Source organism: Pseudorasbora parva, chromosome 3, assembly GCF_024679245.1.
Source record: "Pseudorasbora parva isolate DD20220531a chromosome 3, ASM2467924v1, whole genome shotgun sequence".
In the NCBI taxonomy this organism is placed as follows: domain Eukaryota; kingdom Metazoa; phylum Chordata; class Actinopteri; order Cypriniformes; family Gobionidae; genus Pseudorasbora; species Pseudorasbora parva.
Window position 1 is genome coordinate 41,298,961 of NC_090174.1, and position 23,200 is coordinate 41,322,160.

Consider the following 23,200-nt stretch of genomic DNA (forward strand, 5'->3'; position numbering starts at 1 on the left):
AACTGTGATATCTCTTTAAAACACTCTCCAGATTTGTATGCACACAAATGGTCACTAAATTAATCTGGAAAGATTCTCCATATCTCTTCTTTGATAAAAAGATTCAAAAGATTCGAGTCTATCACCACTGGTTGTAGCACTGGTTTAAAAGCAATGGACCTACAGGTGGGTGGGGCTGAACGTAATAATTATGACGTCATGGCAGCTGGCTCCCACACTACACACAGCCCATTAAAGATGTATTTCTCATCTAGGCTAGACCGCTTAAAACCCTGTCGAGCAGCTGTAAGTCTGAAGGAGGGCTGTTTCGCCGTATTGTCGGGTTGAGTGACGGTAAAATGGACTCCAAGAAGCGCAGTTAAAGCAAGCGATGCCACCGGTCTGTCTCCGTCTAGAACTTGTTTGGGGTTTGTAGTCGATTATATTTGATCGCTGAGCAATCGATCAGCAGCACCAAGCGGAGGTGAAGACGGCGGGGTGCTTTTTGCTGTGAGTAAGAGATTGATTTTTTATTTTATTTGTATCGAGTCCTAGGATATTATATGCACCTTGATTGTTTTTCTACTAGTTTCGCGTTTGTGTTTGTATCTGAAATTATAATAAACTGTTACACGTGAAAGTTTTATGTTTAAAACATTTCTGCTTGTTAACAACCGCGTCATCTTGCTCCATGCATCCACCTACTCATCCGTCTGTCATTTTCATGTTCTCATTTAAATGTTGACTGATAATAGAGGCGACATGAGCACCAATTTATGAACTAGCCTATTTCAAGCGCTCTCGTTGTGCAATGTGATTTTTCACTTTATTGGAGTTTTGTTGAAATGGTGTGTTCTATGTGGTGTTTCTAAATCGTGGTTGATTCTGTTACATTTCTGTGTTTTGTGTGTCTCTGTTCACGGTTGCTTCTATGTGTGTCCTTTCTCTTATAGCTTCTGTCATAGGCACTTCCCAGCTTGTCTGTTTTGAGCTCAGGCGGACCGCCTCTCCACCCACCTCAAGATGCACATGAATAGCTTATTAAACCAGTGCAGTAAGTAACAATGCTTAGAAACTAATCCGTTTTGTAAAAAAAATAACAATAATAAATTACACGAAATGGCTAGTTGTCCTTAAAGACATGCTGCTGCGTACACCTGCATGTGTCATAAAGAACAGGTTTTCTGCTCTGCCTAATGAGATATCAGAATCAACTTTGAGATGCCTGTCTCATTAAAGAGGTTTGATAATCTGCACTTGACCTTTATCTCAGTATGGCTCAGTTAGTGGATTCACACTGAGAATGTCATGCATAGAGTCAATCAAATAGATGTCACCATATCTTCGTGTGACTTGCTCCTACCTCAGAGTTGAAGTCTTGTGGCCATGTCAGTGTCTGATTACTCAGACAAGGAAACCGAGTACATGGACTTCAGAGTGCAATAGAGTACTGCCCATGCGGTTAAAATATAGTTATTGTTGTTTCCTTGTGTGTTATACTCCACTCTTTACTTTTGAGGTTTTTTTTCAGTCCGTTCCCTTCTGTTGACATAGCTGAGATCCTCCCTGCCCTTTGGTATGAAACAGGAAAACATAGCTATCCTCCCTCCATCTCCTTCCAAACGTACACTGCCCAATCCTGTCTCTCATATAAAACTGTTATAAGATTTTCTAAAAAATAATGTCCTCAAATGTACTTCCTTCTTTTCCACACGGTCTTATTTGTCTTTACTGCAGCATAGATTTATGTAGTTGTTGATGCTTGTTGAGCACAGAATCATGAAGCACAAAAAGTGAGGGTTGTAGACTAACAAAAAGAAGCAAATACCTGAAGATAATTGTTTTGATTTAAGTTAAGTGCGTCATGTTTATGTTGATCGAACCTTGAGATGTGCTTCGAGACAAATTGCCTACATGACACAAAAAGGATCTGATTAGTGACTGAATCCTTCCGATAACATGAAAGTGGTGCTTGCATACAGCCGGATATGCAAAGGGTGCAGACGACAGCAGTTACAATGTTATACATAAATAATATATGTTCAAACGTTTGGGGTCAGTACGTTTATTTTTATTGTTTTGAAAGAAATTTATACTTTTTTCTCGGAGAGGGCACTTATTTTGATCGATCTATTTATCAAAGAATCCTGAAGCACAACTGTTTCCAGCATTTATTAAAACAAATAAAATAAAAATTTGAACACAAAATCAGCATATGTGAATGATTTCTCAAGGATCATAAGGGTCGGCTGCTGAAAACTCTCAAAAAGCTAGTAATTATATTTCAAAATATTTAGAAATAAATTGTAGTAATATTACACAATATTACTGTTTTATTATTATTATTATTTTTATTTTATCAAATAAATGCAGCCTTGGTGAGAATAACCCTAAACTTTTGATCAACAATATGTATGACATAACAATAGGATTCAGAATACATAATATCTAGTTATTAGGCCTAGTTTTTGAATAGTTTTTGGTGTCTGTTTTGAAAAAGGGCTAAATCATTCTTCTCTCGTCACGTTTATTTTTTGTACAGAAGTGGAGCCTTTTCATGCTTTAGATTCACTGACACGTAAAAGTTCAGCTGATATAAACCACTTCACTGGATCAGTTATATTGTTACTGTTTGCAAGTACAGCTTATAGCAGCAAATCATTGTGGACAATGAATTGTCTCTGTCCAGAGTCATTAGGAAACTAGATTTCTCTTGCTGTTCCTTTGATTGATTTTTCCCAGACAGGTGGGCTCCAGTCTAAAAAAAAAATCATTACGACTAGTCATTACACCTAAATTGCTTTATAAATTGAGTTTGCACAAATGTGAGTTTGATCAATTCAATGTGCTGCGTTTGGACATACCAAACCAGTGCTCTCAAAACTCAAAAAACAGACAGGCAGAGAAGGAATAGAGAAAGACTTGACATTTTTGATGTTTGGTATGCCACTGTGCTGAATGTTGTTTTCTGTAGAGAAAGAGAGTGGGAGGGAATGTGAGGGGGAAGTCTCTGGAGCGACGCCAAAGCTCTCTCTTCTCCAACAGATCCAGTCTGGAACAGACTACAGCTACTGCCCCTGCAGTTCACACCAATCCCAGTGGCCACACGAAAAACTGTGTGCAGAGAGAGGGAGAACTTGTCGTGATGTGGATAAAAAGAATGCAAAAAAACAAAACAAATGCATGGCATTTTGTGCATAGACACTTATTTGTGGAAGTGATTTACTTGGTGTGAATTTCATGACTTGATCATGTGACATCCTTGCATTTTCTTATTCCTGTCTCTCATCTCCGTTGTGGATTTTTCGGAGCATGTTCAGGACTTTCTGTCATCCCATTTCTAATGTTAGTGCTGCTTCTGTCCTTTTATTACGGCATATTCTACATGCCAATTTTGTTGTTGTTGTTGTTATTTGTTAAATAATACATAAATGTCATAACCTAAACAAAAACTTGGAAACTAACTTATATAATATAATTTTAATTATTAAATTACTAAATCTACATGACAAGCACATAACAAAATGACTAAAACCTAAAAATGTATAATAAATAAGAATTATATTGTAACGAGTTCTTAGGTAGGAAGGAAGAGGACACGGGGGTCGGGTGGACTACTGACGTCTTTTATTCTGTATATAACTTAAATCACAATGTCCACACTTCAGTGTGTTTCTTTCTCATAAACTCAGGTTTCACTTTCGGGTTGCGGTACTTCCGGTATCCGGGAACTCAGTGTCTCAGTGTGCGTCAGCAGTCCGTCTCTCTCTCGCCTGCTTCCGTTTCTCCAGGCGTTTTGTACTCTCTCCGCGGCCATTACTGAAACAAGATACAGGTGTTAACAATCTGCGTCCAACCCACTCACTTACCGCTCGTCCCGCGGCTCTCTCTCCCGCTGCAGTCCTGGAGAGGAAGTCGGCCACAGCCATCTGAACACCAGGCCTGTGGACCACCTTGAACTTAAAAGGTGATCCACGCGTTGGTATCCTTCATGCGGTGGAACCATTGGAGTGGAGCGTGGTCCGAACAGAGGGTGAACTCCCGTCCCAGGAGGTAGTAGCGGAGGGTGAGAACGGCCCACCTGATGGCCAGGCACTCTTTCTCGATGGTGCTGTACTTAGCCTCCCTCTTGGAGAGCTTACGGCTAATGTACAGCACCGGCCGCTCCTCCACCTCCTGGGACAGGACTGGCGCCCAGCCCCCTGTCTGATGCGTCAGTCTGCAACAGAAAAGGGAGAGAAAAGTCAGGGGAGTGTAATAGCGGCCCGCCACACACAGCAGCCTTAACCTGGGTGAAGGCCTTCTGGCATGGCTGCATCCACTGGACCGTATCTGGTACCCCATTTCTAGTTAGCTCAGTCAGAGGGCTGGTGCGGTCCGAATAATTTGTTATGAACCGTCTATAATATCCCGCCAGCCCCAAGAACTGCCTCACCTCCTTTTTGGTCTTGGGCCGCGGACAGGTCGCAATGGCGGCAGTCTTATCAATTTGGGGACGCACCTGCCCATGGCCCAAGTGGAAGCCCAGATACCTTACTTCCAGTTGCACACTTCCCAATTGCACACTTCTTCCGGTGGGCCGTGAGCCTCGCTCCCCTCAGCGACCTCAGGACCGCCCTTACATGCTGCATATGCCGCTGCCAGTCGTGACTGTATATCACGATATCATCCAGGTAGGCAGACACGTCGGCAAACTCAGCCTGTAATTTTGATAAATCAGTGAGTTGGGGCGGTGAGAGGTGATCTCCCCCGGGGGCCAGCGCGAAAGAGTGTGGTTTGATGTTCGCCTCCGGCCCGAGATCATCCTCCCCTCCCGATCACCGTTGCCAACATCACTGATTCGACCTCATTCCATCTTTTTAGGAGAATGAGGTGATAAATCTGACGAGCCCCGCTCCTATCGGACCGTATTACTTCATAATCAAGATCCCCGACTTGTCGTGCGACCTCAAACGGTCCCTGCCACTTAGCCATCAATTTCGAGCTCGACGTTGGGAGTAATACAAGTACCCTCTCTCCCGGTGTGAACTTGCGCAGTTTAGTTCCCCTGTTATACAGCCGGCTCTGGCGGTCCTGTGCTTGCAACAAATTCTCCCTGGATAGCCGCCCCAATGTGTGGAGTTTTGTTCGCAAGTCCAGCACATACTGAATTTCGTTTTTAGCCAAAGACAGTCCCTCCTCCCAAGTTTCTCGCAGGACATCCAGCACCCCCCGAGGCTGGCGTCCGTAGAGAAGCTCAAAGGGGGAAAACCCCGTGGAGGCTTGCGGGACCTCCCGCACGGCAAATAACAAGGGTTCTAACCACCTGTCCCAATTTTTGGCGTCTTCCTGAACGAACTTACGGATCATGGTTTTAAGAGTGCGATTAAATCGTTCAACCAAGCCGTCCGTTTGTGAGTGATAGATGCTAGTTTGAATCAATTTAATGCCCAGAAACCCGTATAGTTTGCGTAGTGTACGTGACATAAACGCCGTTCCTTGGTCAGTGAGGATTTCCTTCGGAACCCCCACCCGGGAGATAAGTCGAAACAGTGCGTCCGCAACACTTTTCGCAGAAATGTCGCGGAGGGAAAAGTTTCGCGGAGGTCCACTGCCTCTGGGTATCGTGTTGCGTAGTCCACTATGACTAAAGCAAAACGATGCCCACGCACTGATCGCTCTAATGGCCCGATGAGGTCCATCCCAATTCTTTCGAAGGGGACCTGCATTAACGGAAGAGGGCGCAAAGGCACATTTGGGGTGGCCAGTGAGTTCACCAACTGACATTCCGGACAAGACGCGCACCACCTGGGCACGTTGTCATGAATGCCTGGCCAAAAGAATCGGGTCATGAGGCGATTTAGTGTGGCCGCCTGTCCCAAATGGCCCGCCATAGGATTGGAGTGAACCGCCCGGAAAAGCATTTCCCGGCGGCTCTTGGGAACTAACAATTGAGTTGTATCTACTTTGGTCTGAGTGTCTTGGGTCACTCGATACAACCGATCTTTCAGGATGGCAAAATACGGGTAGGTGAGGGGAAGGGCAGGTTGGAGAGACTGGCCGTCGATGGAGCGGACCTGCCGAAAGGCATGTTTTAAGGTCTCATCCTGAGACTGCTCCAGAGGAAAGTCATCGCGGTCCGAGAGCATCGGTCTCTCGATCGCGCTCGGTTCCTCTGGAGCCGCCTCCCGCGGTCCCGTCTCAGTCTCTCCAAGCTGCACTCGCGCCATCCCTACCCGAGCCTTCTTTCCCCAAGAGGCATCGCACATAACGACCCCAATAAAACCGCAAATGTGGGCCAATTCGTCTCCAAGATTATCGGATGCTGGAGGTGAGGACTAACCGCCACCTCTACACTATGATTTTCTCCCCTGAACTGAATTGCGATTGGGACAACCGGGTATTCCACCACATCCCCGTGCACACACCTCACCTTAACCACGCGGCTTGTATCCAATGCTCCCGGTTGCATCAGGCTTTGATGGATAGAGGTTTGGTTACATCCTGAATCCACCAAAGCCTGATATGTACCCCCCTTGATACTCACAGGTATTTGGTGATCGGGGGTGGCCTGGGGGACGTCCGGGACCCGGATCATTGTCCCAATCTCCATCACTGGACACCTGTCCACGAAATGGTCCGGGTCCCCGCAACGCCAGCAGGCCAGCCCATGCCTACCCGCCGCTCCAGTGGCGGGGAGTGGGTTGGAGAACGGGCGCGGAGAGAGCGGAGCCCCGGAAGCACTATCCCCCCCTGACCCCATAAGCCCCGCCCCCCTGGGCAGAGCCAGAGACAGAGGGGGGAGAGAGAGAGGTAGAGGTTAGTGGGGGTTCGCCGCCCCCTGGGCACGCCACCATGTGGTCCTCCGCCAGGTCTGGGCGTCTCCAGCGACGTGGGCCGGTGGCACTGGACCCACTCGGCAGTCTTCTTGGTGAGCCGAGTGATGAACTGCTCCAGCACTTCCAGATCGATCACTTGGTCCACGTCGCTTCCTCCGGCCAATATCCACTTGCGGCATGAGTCCCGGAGCTGCTGGGCCATCGCGAAGGGCCGGCCGGCGTCGCCCCAGTCCAAGGACCGGAAGTGCTGGCGATGTTGTTCTGGCGACCGACCGACCCGCTGGATGATGGCCCTCTTCAGATCATCGTAGACCAGGAGGTTCGCCACCGGTAGCTGTTGTGCGGCCACCTGGGCTTCACCGGATAGTAGGGGGATCAAGCGCACCGGCCACTGCGCACGGGGCCACCCGCAGGCCTCCGCCGACTTCTGGAACAACTCCAAGAAGGCCTCGGGATCATCTTGTGGCCCCATTTTGTGCAACGGCATGTGAACCGGTGCGCTGGCCTGCCCGGCGGCCTCGGTGCGAGCCTCCCGGTCGAGCCAGCTCCGGAACCTCTCGCGGTCCTCCTGCTGGCCTTGGACAATGGCTTGGAACCGTCTTTCTTGGTCAGTCCGAAGGTCCAGCAGGGCTTGATGTTGATGGCGGTGTAGGACCGCGAGGGATTAGATGATGTCCGCATGTGGGGTGAAGGACGGATTTTGCATGGCGGCGGCCCGGTCCTACTTCCTTCCCGGGTTTCGGCACCAGTGTAACGAGTTCTTAGGTAAGGAAGGAAGAGGACACGGGGTCGGGTGGACTGCTGACGCCTTTTATTCTGTATATAACTCAAATCACAATGTTCACACTTCAGTGTGTATCTTTCTCATAAACTCAGGTTTCACTTCCGGGTTGCGGTACTTCCGTTATCTGGGAACTCCGTGTCTCAGCGTGCGTCTGCAGTCTGTCTCTCTCTCGCCTGCTTCCGTTTCTCCAGGCGTTTTGTACTCTCTCCGCGCCCATTACTGAAACAAGATACAGGTGTTAACAATCTGCGTCCAACCCACTCACCGCTCATCCCGCGGCTCTCTCTCCCGCTGCAGACCTCGCTGAACCGCGCCCCCCTTGCCACATATATTAATAAATAATAGATTTTAAAGGTATTTAAATAATGCTTAAATACTGGATAAAATCACAAATATGTTTATTAATCCAACATTTGATTATGAAATCTACTGCATGCTAAGTGATACTAACATCTAAATTTTAAATGTACATATTTTTTTTTTTTTTTTTAGATTGAAAACCTGCCACATGCTTCCTGTTGTGTTAAACTGTTCACCTGATCCCAAAAGCTGATAATGTTTTTGAAGAGATTATTTTGTAACATTTTTGTAAATTAGACGTGCTTTTATAATATGCCCTTTTATAGCTTCTACTTTACTTTTACTTCAATGTCTCCATATGTTAGTTCTGTATGCTAAAGCATCAGTTTTCCTGTAAAAGTTGAGGGTCGATTTCCTCTCGAGTTCATGTGAAGTCAGGTTGCGGGCCTTGTGACGGCATCCTCTGACGTGCTGTGTAAATGTTGAGTCAATGTCTCCTTTTGACCCACATATTTCACAAACCCCGAGCCTCCAGTATGAGGGCAGATGTTAGCTGCCACTTAGATGGTGTCTGTTTCATCAGAGAGAAAATGGGTGGTTGAATCCATTTCCTTTGATGAATTTTATCACTGCAATGTTAACTTGTGGTTTTGTCTGAAACTAAATCAGCTTGCATGCTTGCTCAAATCCAGTTGAGATGTCAGCTCTGCTATAAATCAGTCTGTAGTAGGAGAGTACTTCAACTTGCCCCTTGGTGTGATGACATGACTTTCCACCGGAAGTTATGTTTGTTTGTTTTTTATTTATTTATTTACTATCCTTATTTTTGGAATGTATTATGTACTCAAGCTTCAATGGAGGTCTGGGCCCATATTTATCAAGTATATCAAAATGCTATTTTACTTTTAAGTCCGTTCTTAGCAGTGTTCTTGTGAATAATTCACAGAGGCTTTATGGGCCCAGATGTCAAAATGTAGTGAGTCTGTAAGCATGCACAAAAGCTTTTGAGGAATCTCCAAAACTTTTCAGGCATTAAATGACAAAAAATGTAGATGAAAGACACTTTTTATTGACACAGACAGAGACCCGTTTGGATTGCACTCTAAGCATTTAGCTTTTTAGTGAGGTTTTAAAACTGAAAGGGCTGCGATTGTGCGTCTGCTGCTGGAAACACAAAGACTGCATGTGTGTGCTGTACCCTTGATGAATACCGCTAGATGATTCCTGCTTAAGTGACAATGCCCGGCGGGTTGTGTAAGCGTGCCACTCAGTGCTGTTCCCCGCCAGCGTCATTGGGCTGTGATGACAGTCCCCATTGACTTCAACGCCCCACTTCATTCTCAGTGTCTCCCCAACATGGAAATACTGATGCATAAGTTGCAAAGTCTAGACCCCAGTCACTATGAGCCAAGAGTGACCTGACACTGTAAACTAGTGCTGTTGATACTGTTTTTAGATATTACAGGTATACCATTTCAAGATAGAGAATATTTCTTTTGCTTTAGTTATGCTGTGTAATTTGTTTGTTTTTTACCCAGAGTTTTGTCATCATTGTATTTCTTGCTTAATTTGCTCAACCTCACAAGAAAACCACAGCAATGTGTAACAATTTGTTGCAAATATCCTGTGTGGGTTCAGATTCAGAATCCCACCATATTTACTATACAATATACAAGTCTCATAATCAATGCTGCATTTATTTGTTAGAAAATACCTTAAAAACAGTGACATTGTGAAAGCATTACAAATAACTCTTCTGTATTTTTGGCAGCCATTATATCAGTCTTCGATGTTACATGATCCTTCAGAAATAATTGCTTATTTGGTGTTCAAGAAACATTCCTTGTTGTTATTGCAGTTGCGCTGCTTTTTCAGGATTCTTTGGTGAATAGAGTTAAAAAGAACAATAACTTTAAATGGAAATCATCTTGCATTATAAATGCCTTTACTTTTTATATATTTATTACATCCTTGCTAAATAAAAGTATTAATTTCTCACAGAAAAAGCTCAAACGTTTTAGCTGTACTGAACATTACATTGTTTAAAAGACATTTACAATACACTGTTAAAGTGAAAATGATAATTCTGCCATTTATTTATCTTCTAGTTCTTCTAAACCCTTGTGGCTTTCTTTTTGCTGAGTTTAACTGTAGCATTGCTCTTATTTTTATACAGCAAAAGCATACCGTGTCAGCGGGCTTCAAAATGGACATAAAACGGCATAAAAATATATCCCTTTTGTATGTGGCCACTGTATTCTTTCACTCTGTGGAAAGATCAGACTGACTAATCTTCTAAATATCTCCTTTTCTGGTTTACAGAAGAAAGAGTCTTTCTGAGTTGAGATGAGGAAATTATGACAGAATTGTCACTTTTGTTTGAACTAACCTTTTAAATGTATCTCAATGAGTCTCAATTGTAAAGTTTATGTAATTTGTTGATGTCTAATTTGTGGTTTGATCAAGAACAGTCCAGTTTTCACCTGCATGAATCTTTCTCTCGCTGCTGTCCACGACTATTTTAAGACATGGTTGTTCTGTCACTTTTATACCCTGCCACAGCATATGAGAGCCTACTCATTGAGCTAATCAATTACTTACTGAAGGAGCATCAAACCAGAGCTTACTTTTCATCCATACACACGCACTGACTGCCAGAGAATTAGAATCTGGTTTCTAAAGGAAGCAGTGTTTATGCTTTGCACTTAACACATATTTAAAGAAGCATTTTACAACGAATTCTTGGATTTAACTTTTTTTGTTTTAACCACATTCTAATGCTGAATTGTTTCAAGCCCTCCTCGTGGAAAGCTTTGGTGTTTCTCCCAACACTTTGTGTGTGTGTGTGTTCGGTTCTCAGCGGATATCTCCAGGATGTGTGAGGTGGACGTTTCTTCTGAGCCCACCAGCCCGACGCTATATAGAGAATCTTCTGATACATACTGCCATGTGGACCGCTGGCAGAAGCTACGCACAGCCGTCCGCAAGCTAGAATTCTGGGAAAACTTTACACATGAGCTGATTGGCAGTGGCTTCTTCTCAAAGGTTTACAAGGTAACGCTCAAAATATCTTCAATCTGATGACATGAATCTGTCTGTGATTTTAATATTATATGTGCAGTAGGTGTTAAGAAATGTTGGCAGACATTAATTAACTGCTTAGTCCCTTTAACACGTTGTCTGTTAAGAATTTTTTCGCAACAAAGCAGTGCATGCATATTGATTTGTTACTTTACTTTAATAAATACATTCTATCATAATGTTGTATTGTGAAGTCCAACAAGAATGAAGAAGAGTGATGAATTCAATCTAAATGGAAATGACTTGTGATCATCCTATTGTACTCCAGAAGATATAGCAGTGTGCGGTATATATTTGTGTGCATATCTTAATGGCACTCATACAGGGCAGTATTGTAGTCCTACCAATTAAGACATATTTGTCAGCTAAGCCAAGTTTGAGATGGTCCTTGTACACCATGCCCATTAAATGGGTTCCTGATGAATCCCTGCTGTGTAAATTACATAAGCGATGATTGCAAGCGATGATGTCTCAGCAGTTCTGTCCCTTCCTGTATATTAACATGGAAGCATTTCTCTTTGATTTTACTGTAGAGAAAAAGAGGGGAATGTTTTAATGCCTCTTTGGGATTCATTCTCTTCCCATCTCTTCTGTTTTTAATTTTATTGTCATTTTTCTTCGTTTATTTTCAGGTCATCCACAACACCACACGGAAGGTGATGGTAGTAAAGATCTATAAGAATGATGTTGATCAGGACAGCATTGTAAGAGAAATCAGCCTTCTGCAGAAACTCTCACACCCCAACATAGTGAGGTACACCTGAATGCATAAATTTCCATATCCTGCACTCATTTTATTTATTTGATCATCATTTTAAGTATTGCATATAACTAAAGCATATACACCGATCAGGCATGGCATTTTGACCACTGACAGGAGAAGTGAGTAACACTGGTTATCTCTTCATCACGCCACTTGTTATTGGGTGGGATATATAAGGCAGCAATCAAACATTTTGTCCTCAAAGATGATTTTTTTTTTTTTTAAGCATGAAAAGTGGGCAAGCGTAAGGATTTGAGCTAGTTTGACAAGGGCTAAATTGTGATGGCTATAGAACTGGGTCAGAGTATCCAAAACTGCAGCTCTTGTGGGGTGTTCCCAGACTGTAGTGGTTAGTATCTATCAAAAGTGGACCAACAGTGGTGAACCGGCGACAAGGTCATGGGCGGCCAAGGCTCATTGATGCACGTGGAGAGAAAAGGCTGGCCCGTGTGGTCCGATTAAACAGACAAGCTCAAATTGTTCAAGAAGTTATAGGTCCCGTTCTTTGCGTGTTTTCTAAGCTTTGATTATGTTTACAGTGTGCAATATAACATGAGTTCATGTTTCGCGTGTAAAAAAACACAGTATTTTTCACACAATTTACTTATCTGTACAGCGCTCTTTCCTCTGTCCTAAAAACGGCCTGTGATTTTCTTGTTCTATGAAGTCCCTCCTTCAGAAACACGTAACGAGTTCTGATTGGCCCAGCGCTTCCCGTGTTGTGATTGGATAGCAGCTAAGCGCACTTTGCCCGGAAAGGTCCTGCCTCTTACCATAACGGGGAGATGCAAGCAGAATCAAGACCACGCCCCCTATTTTGCGTGTACTTGTGGGCAGAGGGTTAGTCAACAAACGGTTCTAGTGATGTCATTCATGCCAGGAAGTGCAGGGGTGTAGTCCAAACCGGTGTCATGTCAAATCCTGTCCGCTATGAAATTGTGTCTGCAAGGACCCCCAGCGCGATTCTATTGGCTGAAAGAAATTAATAGGTAATCTGTTCAGAGCCTGATTACAATTCTTACAAAATCGCATTTTGATTTTTCCTGTTTAAATTGTGTTAAAATAGTCTTTAATTTCTTACAAAGCATATGTTTCATATACTAGTAATATATAACTGAAGCTATAAGTGCTTATATAAGTATATAAGATATATATACAAGCATATCTCATATATAATCTATTTATTTTGTGCACCTGTTCTGTATATTGCTGTTTTTTTTATTCTTTATTATTTACATTATAGGTACATTACTATGTCATGATTTTGTATTGGTACTTAGTTTATCAGTAAAAATAATTCAGAACATGTTTTTGCTCCCATTATAGCAATCAATTACATATTTCAAATAAATGTTTTGCGTGTGTATGTGTGTACTTAGTATGGCAATGAATTTATAGTTTATTTTTAAACAATTGCTTGTCCAGAACCATGTATAACAACGTTTGATCAGGCATTTAAAACCGCTACCAGCGGACACGATTTCACAGGCGGACAGGATTTGTCCTGACACCGGCTGTTCGCTGTAGGCTTTGAAAGTGAACTTCTGTTAAATAAAATATCTCACGAACTTTGAGCTTTATAATTTTACAGGTATTATTTATGCTCCAACAGCAACATTTCACACTAACTAAAGTTTGAAAGATGGAATCGCGAAGAACAGGACCTTTAATGCAGATTCTGATAAAAAGGTGTCAGATTACACAGTGCATCACAGTTGCGCTCATCTAAATGCCTAATATACCTTTATACCTTATAGTCAAGTTAGACGCCATATTGAATTTAATGCAGATGAAAATAAGGATGTGAGGGATAGACGTACATTCTTTACAATGGCCTGCACTGTCCAGATCACATACTTTCCACAAATTGTAACTTGTAAAACGGCATATATTCTGGCATATTATTTTTGCTTTCCACTCTCATTTTATATGTACACTGTATTGACAATACCTGTCAAAAGTTTGTGATTGTGTTTTATCTTTAAACCTTTTAGTCTAAAGTATTTTGATTTAAGGCTTGCAATTAATTAATTGAATTTGACCCCAGAATTGTCTGATGTGTTTGAAATGCATAACAGGATGCGGATGCACCTCATAAAGTCGGTTCGTGTGCAGTGCTGTAATCTAGACAAATGAGGGCTGCTTTGAAGAAGTTAAAGGGTTAGTGTCATTAATGACTCACCCTAATGTTGTTCCACACCCGTAAGATCTTTGTCATCTTCAGAACACAGTTTAAGATATTTTCTATTTAGTCCGAGAGCTTTTCTATTCCTCCAATGAAAGTGTATGCACACTATACTGTCCATGTCCAGAAAGGTAATAAAAACATCATAAAAGTAGTCCATATGTGACCTCAGTTAGTTCATTAGAATCTCTTAATAATAAACTACGACTTTATTCAGCATTGTCTTCTCTTCCGTGTTTGTTTTCAATCCTCAAATAAAGATTCAAAAGGTTCTGAATCAGCGTATTGATTCATGATTCGGATTGCCAATGTAATGTGATTTCAGCAGTTTGGCAGTTTGACAAGCGATCTGAATCATGAATCAATACATTGATTCATAACCTTTCTAAACGGAGGTCTTACAGGTGTGGAACTACTTTAGGGTGAGTCATTTATGACATCGTTTTTATTTTTGGGTGAACTAAGCCTTTAAAAATATAAGATGGGTTTGATTTGGTTTAGATTTTTTTTTTGGCCATATTCATACTTGCATTTGTGTCTTTTTAATTTTCTTTCTATTTTTCTGAAATGGTTGAAAACTGACCATGAAGAATGAGTAGGTGTTTCCAAAACTTTATCTGGTAATCTATGTGTACATTTTGACAAGCCTGTTAAAGGTTACAAGTCACACCAAGCCCTGTCCAGCACGGCGCTGTTATACTGCTATTAATTCTGCACTGTGACGTGTGTTTGTCTAAGCAATCTCAGAATGGCCAGTGCGTTATGGAAGAACAAAGCCATATTCAAAACTCTCTGGAAAGTTGAGACAAATGAATACTGCACAGTTACTCCCAGCTGTCATTACCTCATTACAGTTGACCGTCATGTTGACCCATGAACAGAACTGCTGAATGTGACAAAAAAAAAACCAAATGATGTCACCATGACAGTGAAATATTACATTTACCCATATTCATTGCTTCACTGATTTATGGTTCTCTTAATGTGTCAGTGATGACAAATGCTTGAACATCAGTTTTTAACTCAAAGTAACTTTCCATTTCAGTACAAATGTAGTACAAGTCTTTTAACTTGCTCAACATTGCAGATTTACGGAACATGTCATCCTGGCGAATTGTAACCTTTATTCTCATCTCTTTTTTTCAGGTATCTGGGTATTTGTGTCAAAGAGGACAAGTTGTACCCAATTCTGGAGGTGAGATCAAAAGAATTGGGTCACCCCTTCAAATCATTGAATTCAGGTGTTCCAATCACTTCCATGGCCCCAGGTGTATAAAATCAACCACAAACAATTGTAAAAGAATGGGTTGCTCTCAGGAGCTCAGTGATTTCAAGCGTGGTACTGTGATAGGTTGCAACCTGTCTATTCGTGAAATTTGCTCACTACTAAATATTCTATGCTCAACGAATATTCTATGCCACGATTATGGTGGGGGGTTGTTTTTTAGGGGTTGGGCTTGGTCCCTTAGTTGCAGTGAATGTAACTCTTCATGCTTCAGCATACCAAGACATTTTGGACAATTTAATCCTCCCAACTTTGTGGGAACAGTTTGGGGGTGGCCCTTCCTGTTCCAACGTGACTGCGCACCAGTGCACAAAGCAAGGTCCTGATGAGTGAGTTTGTGCAGGCCAGTCAAGTTTATCCACACCAGAGTCCTGACCTCAACATGATGAAACACCTTTGGGATGAATTAGAGCGAGAGCAGTGCCTGACCTCAGAAATGCGCTTCTAGAAGAATGGTCAAAAATTCCCATAAACACACTCCTAAACCTTGTGGAAAGCCTTCCCAGAAGAGTTGAAGCTCTTATGGCTGCAAAGAGTGGGATAACTAAATATTAAACTCTACGGATTAAGAATGGGATGTCATTAAAGTTCATGTGCATGTAAATGCAGATGTATTTTGGCAATATAGTATATTCGATACAGACAGTTAAATCTTAGATATTGGTGAATTAATATAATGCATCTAGTTGTTGTTATTATTATTAAATCAAACAAAGTTGTACAGATGAAACCTATACCATGTTTTGTTGTATACAAAACGTCAACGTTTGTTTTTACAATTTTGTTTCATTTTATTTTTGTATTGCATTATATTTACACTGCCCCTAGAATTATCCTTATTGTTGAGACCTGCACATAACAAGAATAAAAGTGTTTTTGTTTGTTTCTTTCCCTCACTGACTGTTTCTGTTTACAGTATGTTAGTGGAGGATGTTTAGAGGAGCTGTTGGCCAGGAAAGATGCGCCTCTGTGCTGGAGAGAGAAAGTTGACCTGTCCTCTGACATCACCAGAGGGATGATTTACCTCCACTACAAGAACATCTATCACAGAGATCTGAACTCTAAGGTACAGCAGGACTCTCACTCGCACTCATCTTTTGTGACGAACAGGGTAACTAAATATGGTTTATATGGAGATCCCCTGAGCAATCTGATCTCAGCGAGTGGTTGTCTAGTCTTTACATGGAATTCTCCCCTGAGAAATAGTTTCAATACTGTTTGCGTGAGAGTGTCATTGGTTGCCAGGTTTCACAGAAGTGCTCACCAAACCTGGGGTGAAGGGCGAGGCAACAAGGCCAGTTCATTGTGATGGTAATAAACTCTCCCACTCAGTCTTTCTCTCAGTGTTACATACACACTCTCTCCCTAACCCTTCCTATCTAATTTGAAAATGCAAAATACACAAACGGTGTTTAGGCTCGCCCCCCCCCCCACCCTTTGTTTTTACCCTCATCTCTGTGCCTCTGCCTATTTGTCAGCCATTCAGATATGAAAAATGAGCAAACAAAAATGCCAGCCACACAATTTACACAACCGTGACATCTAGCACGTCTGTTAGTGGGATCATCGATTGGTTTTCCACTGCGCTGCATTTGGCATTTAACATAGAATTTAGTATGACTGTGGAAAGTTGACAGAAAATAGAAGCCCTAAATCCTAAATCTGGTGTTTTTAACCACGTGTGGAACGTTAATTTAGAGAAGGTGAAAGGGTTCACATCAAGCTGAATGCCACAATGGCAGAAATACAAGATTTAAATGAGGTCAAACAATTGCAAAGAGTTTCATATGCATATTTGTTAGAGGTGCACAAATACACGCAAGTATTTAATTTGTGTGTTTTTTTTATCATTATAATAATTGTATATATTTGTAGTATTTCTTTATATTGAATTAGACCTCAGTGCTTTTCTTTCAAACCCACAAATTAGCTGCACAGCCAGAGGGTGTTGCAACCCTTGGCATATGCATGAGTTACAGGTCTAAATGTGGAGGCTTCTAGGCTCAGGGCTGTGCTTGAAGTTTTCTTAGTCCTATAATCATAGGTCAGTTTTTAGGATGGAGTCTTAGCTGAGGTTTCTAATTCAGTCCAGATGCAGAACTTACTGTTTTATCCATCAGCACTTTCTGCTCCAAGAATCCTCACAAAGTCTTATGTAACGTCTCGGTTGTACCTAGAGGTCCTCCTTACTCTGGTCAGCTTCAGCGTCTCCTCATTTGTCTTTCCTCTAAAATAACAACCCTTTTTATTATACCCACAATAACTGTTTTAAACTGATTTTCAGACTAAATGGTATGCTTGTAGTTATGACGCATCATCACTAGAGACCGTTCAAACTGAAAGCGAGGTATAATATTGCATATCAGTACCCCGGGGGTGTTAAAGAGATGGAGGAGAGGAATTGTAGGTGGTCCAGAGCCTTAAGGGAGGTACAAGCTCAGCTGAATAATTGATTAAATGGAGATGTTGCTGAAATGAAGGTCTTTCAGTTGAACCTGGGAGTTTTGCTTCTGCCACCAGGCACATTATCTCCAAAGGCACATTACATGCGACAGATAGAACACCACGGCAGCCATGTGTTATTGGTTGGTGGTTATTTGTTTTTATGTTTAATTTGTCTTTTAAGGGCATTTGATGTTGCATTGCATAAGCCATTTATATTTTTTATACAGTTTGTTTAAACTGAAAGTCTAAGTGAAATGTCCGCCATGTGAAGGTGTTATTCTGCCATTCAGGAAATGCTTTGGAAGAGTTTTTGGAAGAGCTTGTGAACATTTAAACTGTTATTTGCTGCCCCCTTTTGGCAGTGAAGAAAAGTACACTCACTTAAAATAATTCTGTAATCCATGCTTGCTTAAATAAAAAATAAAATAAAAAGTTATCTTGATTTGCTATGTCTAGTATTTTATTGTAAATAATTTACTGTGTTTAAAATGTGTGTGTGTGTCTGTCTGTCTGTCTGTCTGTCTGTCTATATATAGCATTATTTTAATATTTAATAACATTATTTAAATAGTTCATATTAATTCATAGCATACAATCTATTAGCAAATAAAATGCTGTACACTATTGTTTAAAAGTTTGAGGTCTTTAAATAAATTACTTTTTTATTCAGCAAGAAAACATTAAGTTAATCAATTTTTTCTTGCAACAAATGCATTTACCATTTCAGATTAAAGGGGGGGTGAAACACTCAGTTTCAGTCAGTGTCATGTCAATCTTGAGTACCTATAGAGTAGCATTGCATCCTGCATATCTCCGAAAAGTCTTTATTTTTTTTATAATTATATAAGAAAGATGCGCTGTTCCGAGTCTTTCCGAAAAAAGCCGAGCGGGTGGGGGCGTATCGTGTGAGCGGAGCTAAATAATGACGTGTGCGCGCTGCTGCTATTGTGTTGTGTCGAGTGCGTCGTAAAGCTGTGTCATCCCTAACAGCGGGAAAAAAACTTTATTCAAAATAAAAATATGGCTTTTAATCAGATACAGCCATACATCTATGATCCGGAATCAGACCCAGAGGCTGCAGTTGAACAGGAGCAGCAGCAAAAACGACTAGAGCAGGACGTCTCTATGTGGTACAAGTTATACACTAACTATATAATATGCTTAGCGGCTTGTGTTATTTACATATTTATACTTGAATTATATCGTCGTATTTTTGTCGTTGAAGGTGTACATGTGGGAAGTGCAGTTGTGCACGTGTGTTTGTGTGTTTACGCGTGGTTTGTGTAGACAGTAAGCGGACTGGTTTTGCACAGGTTAAGTTAGTGTTTACATAGAAAGACACGGAATAGTAGCGCATTTGAATGAAGAAGCGCGCTTATTTAGTTCAACATATTTCCCCACTCTTTGTGTATTGTTGTTTGGAGTGCTTTTACAATACACAAACATAAAGTTACACATATAGTGGCCAGCTAAACAAATGTACACGCACTACACATCGCATGCTCCATGTTTGGGCTACTTGATGAGCATAGGCAAAAACACAGACATTTGAATCAGTCTCACTCACCGCCTGCGGTTCTAACGTTGGGACCTTTATCGTTGGGACTGCTCCATCCTTCAGCATTAGGCGATCGGAAAATCTGGCGTTGAGCTGGGCCTTGTTTATGAAACAGTCGGCACCAAAATGCAGCGAACAGATATAAACATTCGCGCAACTCAGTTGCTGATCCGGAAAAGCAAATTACATCCACTGTTGCCTTAACGCGGGGTTTTGGGGGAATCTGTGCAGGACTGTCTTGGTCTGGCAACCAAAAACGCACTTTTTGATGTCATTGTTAATTGTGCACATCACCTGTGCAGCGCATCCTACAAGCCAGCGCTTTGATGGGCGTAGCCTGTTACTTTCGCTCTCTCCCTCTCTCTCTCACACGCTCTTCCGGTAGAATTGTCCGTAAGGCCCATACAAGGAAATTCCGCCCCCATTAACGTCAAGTGGATGCATGATCGCAAAAAACTTGCCGAAACTTATGACTAACCGGAAGTAGTATTTTTGACAAAGAAATACTCCCATCAAACGTCCACCTTAACTTTTGAAACTTTGTCCATGTTTAGTATGGGAATCCAAGTCTTTAACAGTGTAAAAAGATCAGTATGCATGAAACAGCATTTCACCCCCCCTTTAAAGCTGCTTTTAACTTAATATTTTTTTGTGAACCATAATACTTAAAAAATAATAAGCAGCACAATTGTTTCCTTGTTTCTAGATCAGCAAATCAGCATATTAGAATGATTTCTAAAAGATCATGTGACACTGAAGACTGGAGTGATGATGCTGAAAACTCAGCTTTGCCATCACATGAATAAATTACATTTATAAAATGTGTTTTACTGTTAAACTTTTTGTTTTAAATCCTAGAAGTGCAAATAATGTACTAAAAAGAGCCTGAAAACTAAAGAAAAAAACTGTATGTTTGTCTCCCCCAAAGAATTGCCTTATAAGGGTGACTGCGAGGGGCAGAGAAGCACTGGTGACTGATTTTGGTTTGGCTCGAGAGGTGGTAGAACTTCCTGCAAAGGACCGGAAGCTTTCCCTTGTGGGCTCCGCCTTCTGGATGGCCCCTGAGATGCTGCGCGGGGAGCCCTACGACCGAAAGGTGATGACTCAAGAATGCCAGAGCAAGATGTGAAATTGTGCTCCTATGAACACAGTTTTCTAAAGCATTGGTTTTTTTCTCGCCTGCTGATTTTGATTTATGTAACGTTAGGTGGATGTGTTCTCTTTTGGAATTGTTCTGTGTGAAATTCTGGCTAGGATCCCGGCAGACCCAGAAATCCTTCCAAGAACACAGGTGAATATAAATAGCATTTTTGACACTATTGAATGCCAGATCTAATATCAAGAGCCAGTAAGCACATCATTTTTTAAAAAATAAAATCTACCTTGTCTGTATGAATTTATGATTGTGTGTGTGTGTGTTGCAGGATTATGGCCTGGATGTGTCAGCATTCAGGAAAATGGTCAGTGGGTGTCCTCAGCGTCTTTTGGAGTTGGCAGCCAGCTGCTGTCTGGTAAGTGACCTTGTTACCTTTTGTGTATATAAACATGGACACACATGTCCTCATTTATGCCTAAAAACTAACAAACCCTGTCCCCTGGAAAAGGATGTTATGCATTACCATCTGAAAGTCTGTTGTCTCATGCAGATAGAGGCTTTCCGAAGACCATCTTTCACAGAGCTTCAAGATGAGTTGGGTGAAATTGCTGAGACTTTGGAGACTCCTGGCACTGATCTCAACACAGGCTGATCTGCAGCACATCCTCACGTATCCCATCAGCCTGCTAATGGACTTTGACTTGAACACAATGACAAATGCAGCAGAACTGCAGATTTTTCTCTGGACTGTGTGCATTGAAAAAGCAAATCAAGGAAAAGGTCACTATTTATTATGAACTTCTGAAAGTTAAGTATCAGATGGGCTACACTTCAATAAAGCACAGCTGTACATGGTATTATATTACTATATATTGCACAGAGTATAACTAAGAGAAATGTTGTATCAGGTTCCAGCTAAAGTGTTTAGCTGTTTGCAGTGTCATCATTTACAAAGCTACAGATTTTTCAAGTGTTTTGCATATCATTTTATATTTAAAAACAACCCTAAATAAGATAACCAATAATAAAATGACTAATTTGAGGGTCACAAGTTTTAAATAACCAAATAATATTTTCATAGGTTTTAGTAAATCTATACATGATCAGTTTAAATGAAATTGTACATGAGAAAGTGATTTTATAAGTATTTTGGTACCAGTTGCCCAGCAAAGAAAAAAGTGCATTTGTATTGCTGACATGTGTATTTGAAAAGTGAAGCGTGTACCTTTCTTTATTCGTAAGCAATTTGTACAGAAGTGAGCACTCAAACGTCACTTGTGGTGTTGCCTCCACTGTGAGCTGAGCTACTGATCTTTGGAAATTCTCTATAGAACTCACCAGCCACCACAGGATGAGGCCCATTTCCTGCCATTAAGGGATGCTGTGTTGCTGCTCTTAATTGTAGTGCTCTCATTTTGGCTGAGTGTTAAGGAACCATCTGTTTTTTTTTTTTCGTTTTTTTCTTTGCAACATCCAAACGAAGCTTATTCATTTTAGTTTGCTTATTTGCCATGTGTTGTGAATTTCAGTTCTCGTACATGTAACAGAAGTGTGAGATGGCATTAAGTCAGCCCACAGTTAACAGTGACCCCAAACACTTGACATTTCTCTTAAAAGAAGTCTCTTAACATAACATGGTCATATGGGCTGTAATTAGATAAATAATGTGTGATTGTGCGCAAATCAGAACTTGGCGCTTTCAAAAAAGTTAGAAATCAATATACTTAACCAACTTGGCACTGGTCATTTTTTCCCCCCCATCTTTTTCTTGGTATTTGTATTTTTAATATTTATACATTCTGCTTGGCTGTTATTTCAGTTTTTACTCATTATGCTTTAGATGCCTGTGATTTGCCTCTTGAACACTGTTCAAGTTAACAAGATCTCCATTCTGTGCCTCATAGAGGAAGCTTGGATTCTCCACAAGAACCATTTCATGCTAACCTCATATCGCTGATGTCTGTATAGTATGAATCTTTTTGTGGTTTGCATTGTTTTTGTAATACGTGATTGTATAAAGAGGAAAGGCAGCATGTGTGTATTTTTTAAATAAAGCCATTGAAAATCTACTGGTTTTATGATAAATATAGTCAAGTTATTTGCACAGCAAATGCAAAAAGAATTCATTAAAGGGATAGTTAACCCAAAAATGAAAATATCATATTTACTCACCCTTATGTTGTTCCAAACCTGAATGAGTTTCTTATTTTAGAGAATTGTGGTAACCAGGCAGTTGGCTGTAGCTATTGACTTCCATTGGGAAAACAAATAGGCCTACTATGCAAGTTAGTCAGTGGTTACTTTCAACTGTGGTTATCAACATTCTTTACAACATCTTTTGTGTTCATCAGAAGAAAGGAGTAGTAGCCTAGGCCTACGTGATGACGTGATTTTCATTTTTGGGTGAACTATCCCTTTTAAAGCACTTTCTTTATAAACAAGATTGTACACACCATTTCTCTGCCTGATTGAAGTTGACGTATGATAAGAAACATTTGTGTAACTATTATCGGACGGACAAAATACACTTTGCTTTCATGTCTGGTTACCTGGCAACTTTGTCTACTGTGTGGACTTAAGATATACCCAATGCTAATCGGGCTTCTTTGTGGCGCCTGCTATCAAACAACTCGATGCAAATTATTTGAATAATCATGAATGACAATCAGTGCATCGAGGGATTAATCTCTTTTATGTGATGCTGGGCTATTGAATTAACTCGGTGACAGGTGACAGGCTTGAAACCCACCATAGACGTTATCTACATTAGATTAAACAAACCTGAGTTTGAACAGACATTGTAATGGAAATGTCTTGTAATTTCCAGAGCTTTCAGCAGTCGTGATCCTTAAGTTTCTTTAGAAGTAAAGTGGTGCAGAATCTCTGTTTTAATATTCAAAGATTGG

General features: G+C 41.3%; 1 protein-coding gene across 4 annotated transcripts; it reads left to right on the forward strand.

Moving 5' to 3' along the window:
* The first annotated feature begins 184 nt into the window (after positions 1-184).
* zgc:162952 (PKc_LIMK_like_unk domain-containing protein) lies at positions 185-22,363 on the forward strand. Of its 4 annotated transcripts, none has more exons than XM_067438906.1 (10): positions 185-489; positions 933-1,033; positions 10,745-10,935; positions 11,595-11,716; positions 15,057-15,105; positions 16,112-16,261; positions 20,127-20,294; positions 20,406-20,489; positions 20,623-20,709; positions 20,845-22,363. In XM_067438906.1, the coding sequence occupies exons 2-10, from the start codon at positions 1,003-1,005 to the stop codon at positions 20,944-20,946; spliced, it is 984 nt and encodes a 327-aa protein (XP_067295007.1). In that variant the 5' UTR covers positions 185-489; positions 933-1,002; the 3' UTR covers positions 20,947-22,363. The 4 variants fall into 4 exon arrangements, with proteins under 4 accessions (XP_067295007.1, XP_067295009.1, XP_067295006.1 ...); XM_067438905.1 differs by having other exon boundaries at positions 187-489; positions 10,742-10,935; XM_067438908.1 differs by lacking the exon at positions 933-1,033 and having other exon boundaries at positions 186-489.
* Positions 22,364-23,200: the final 837 nt, after the last annotated feature.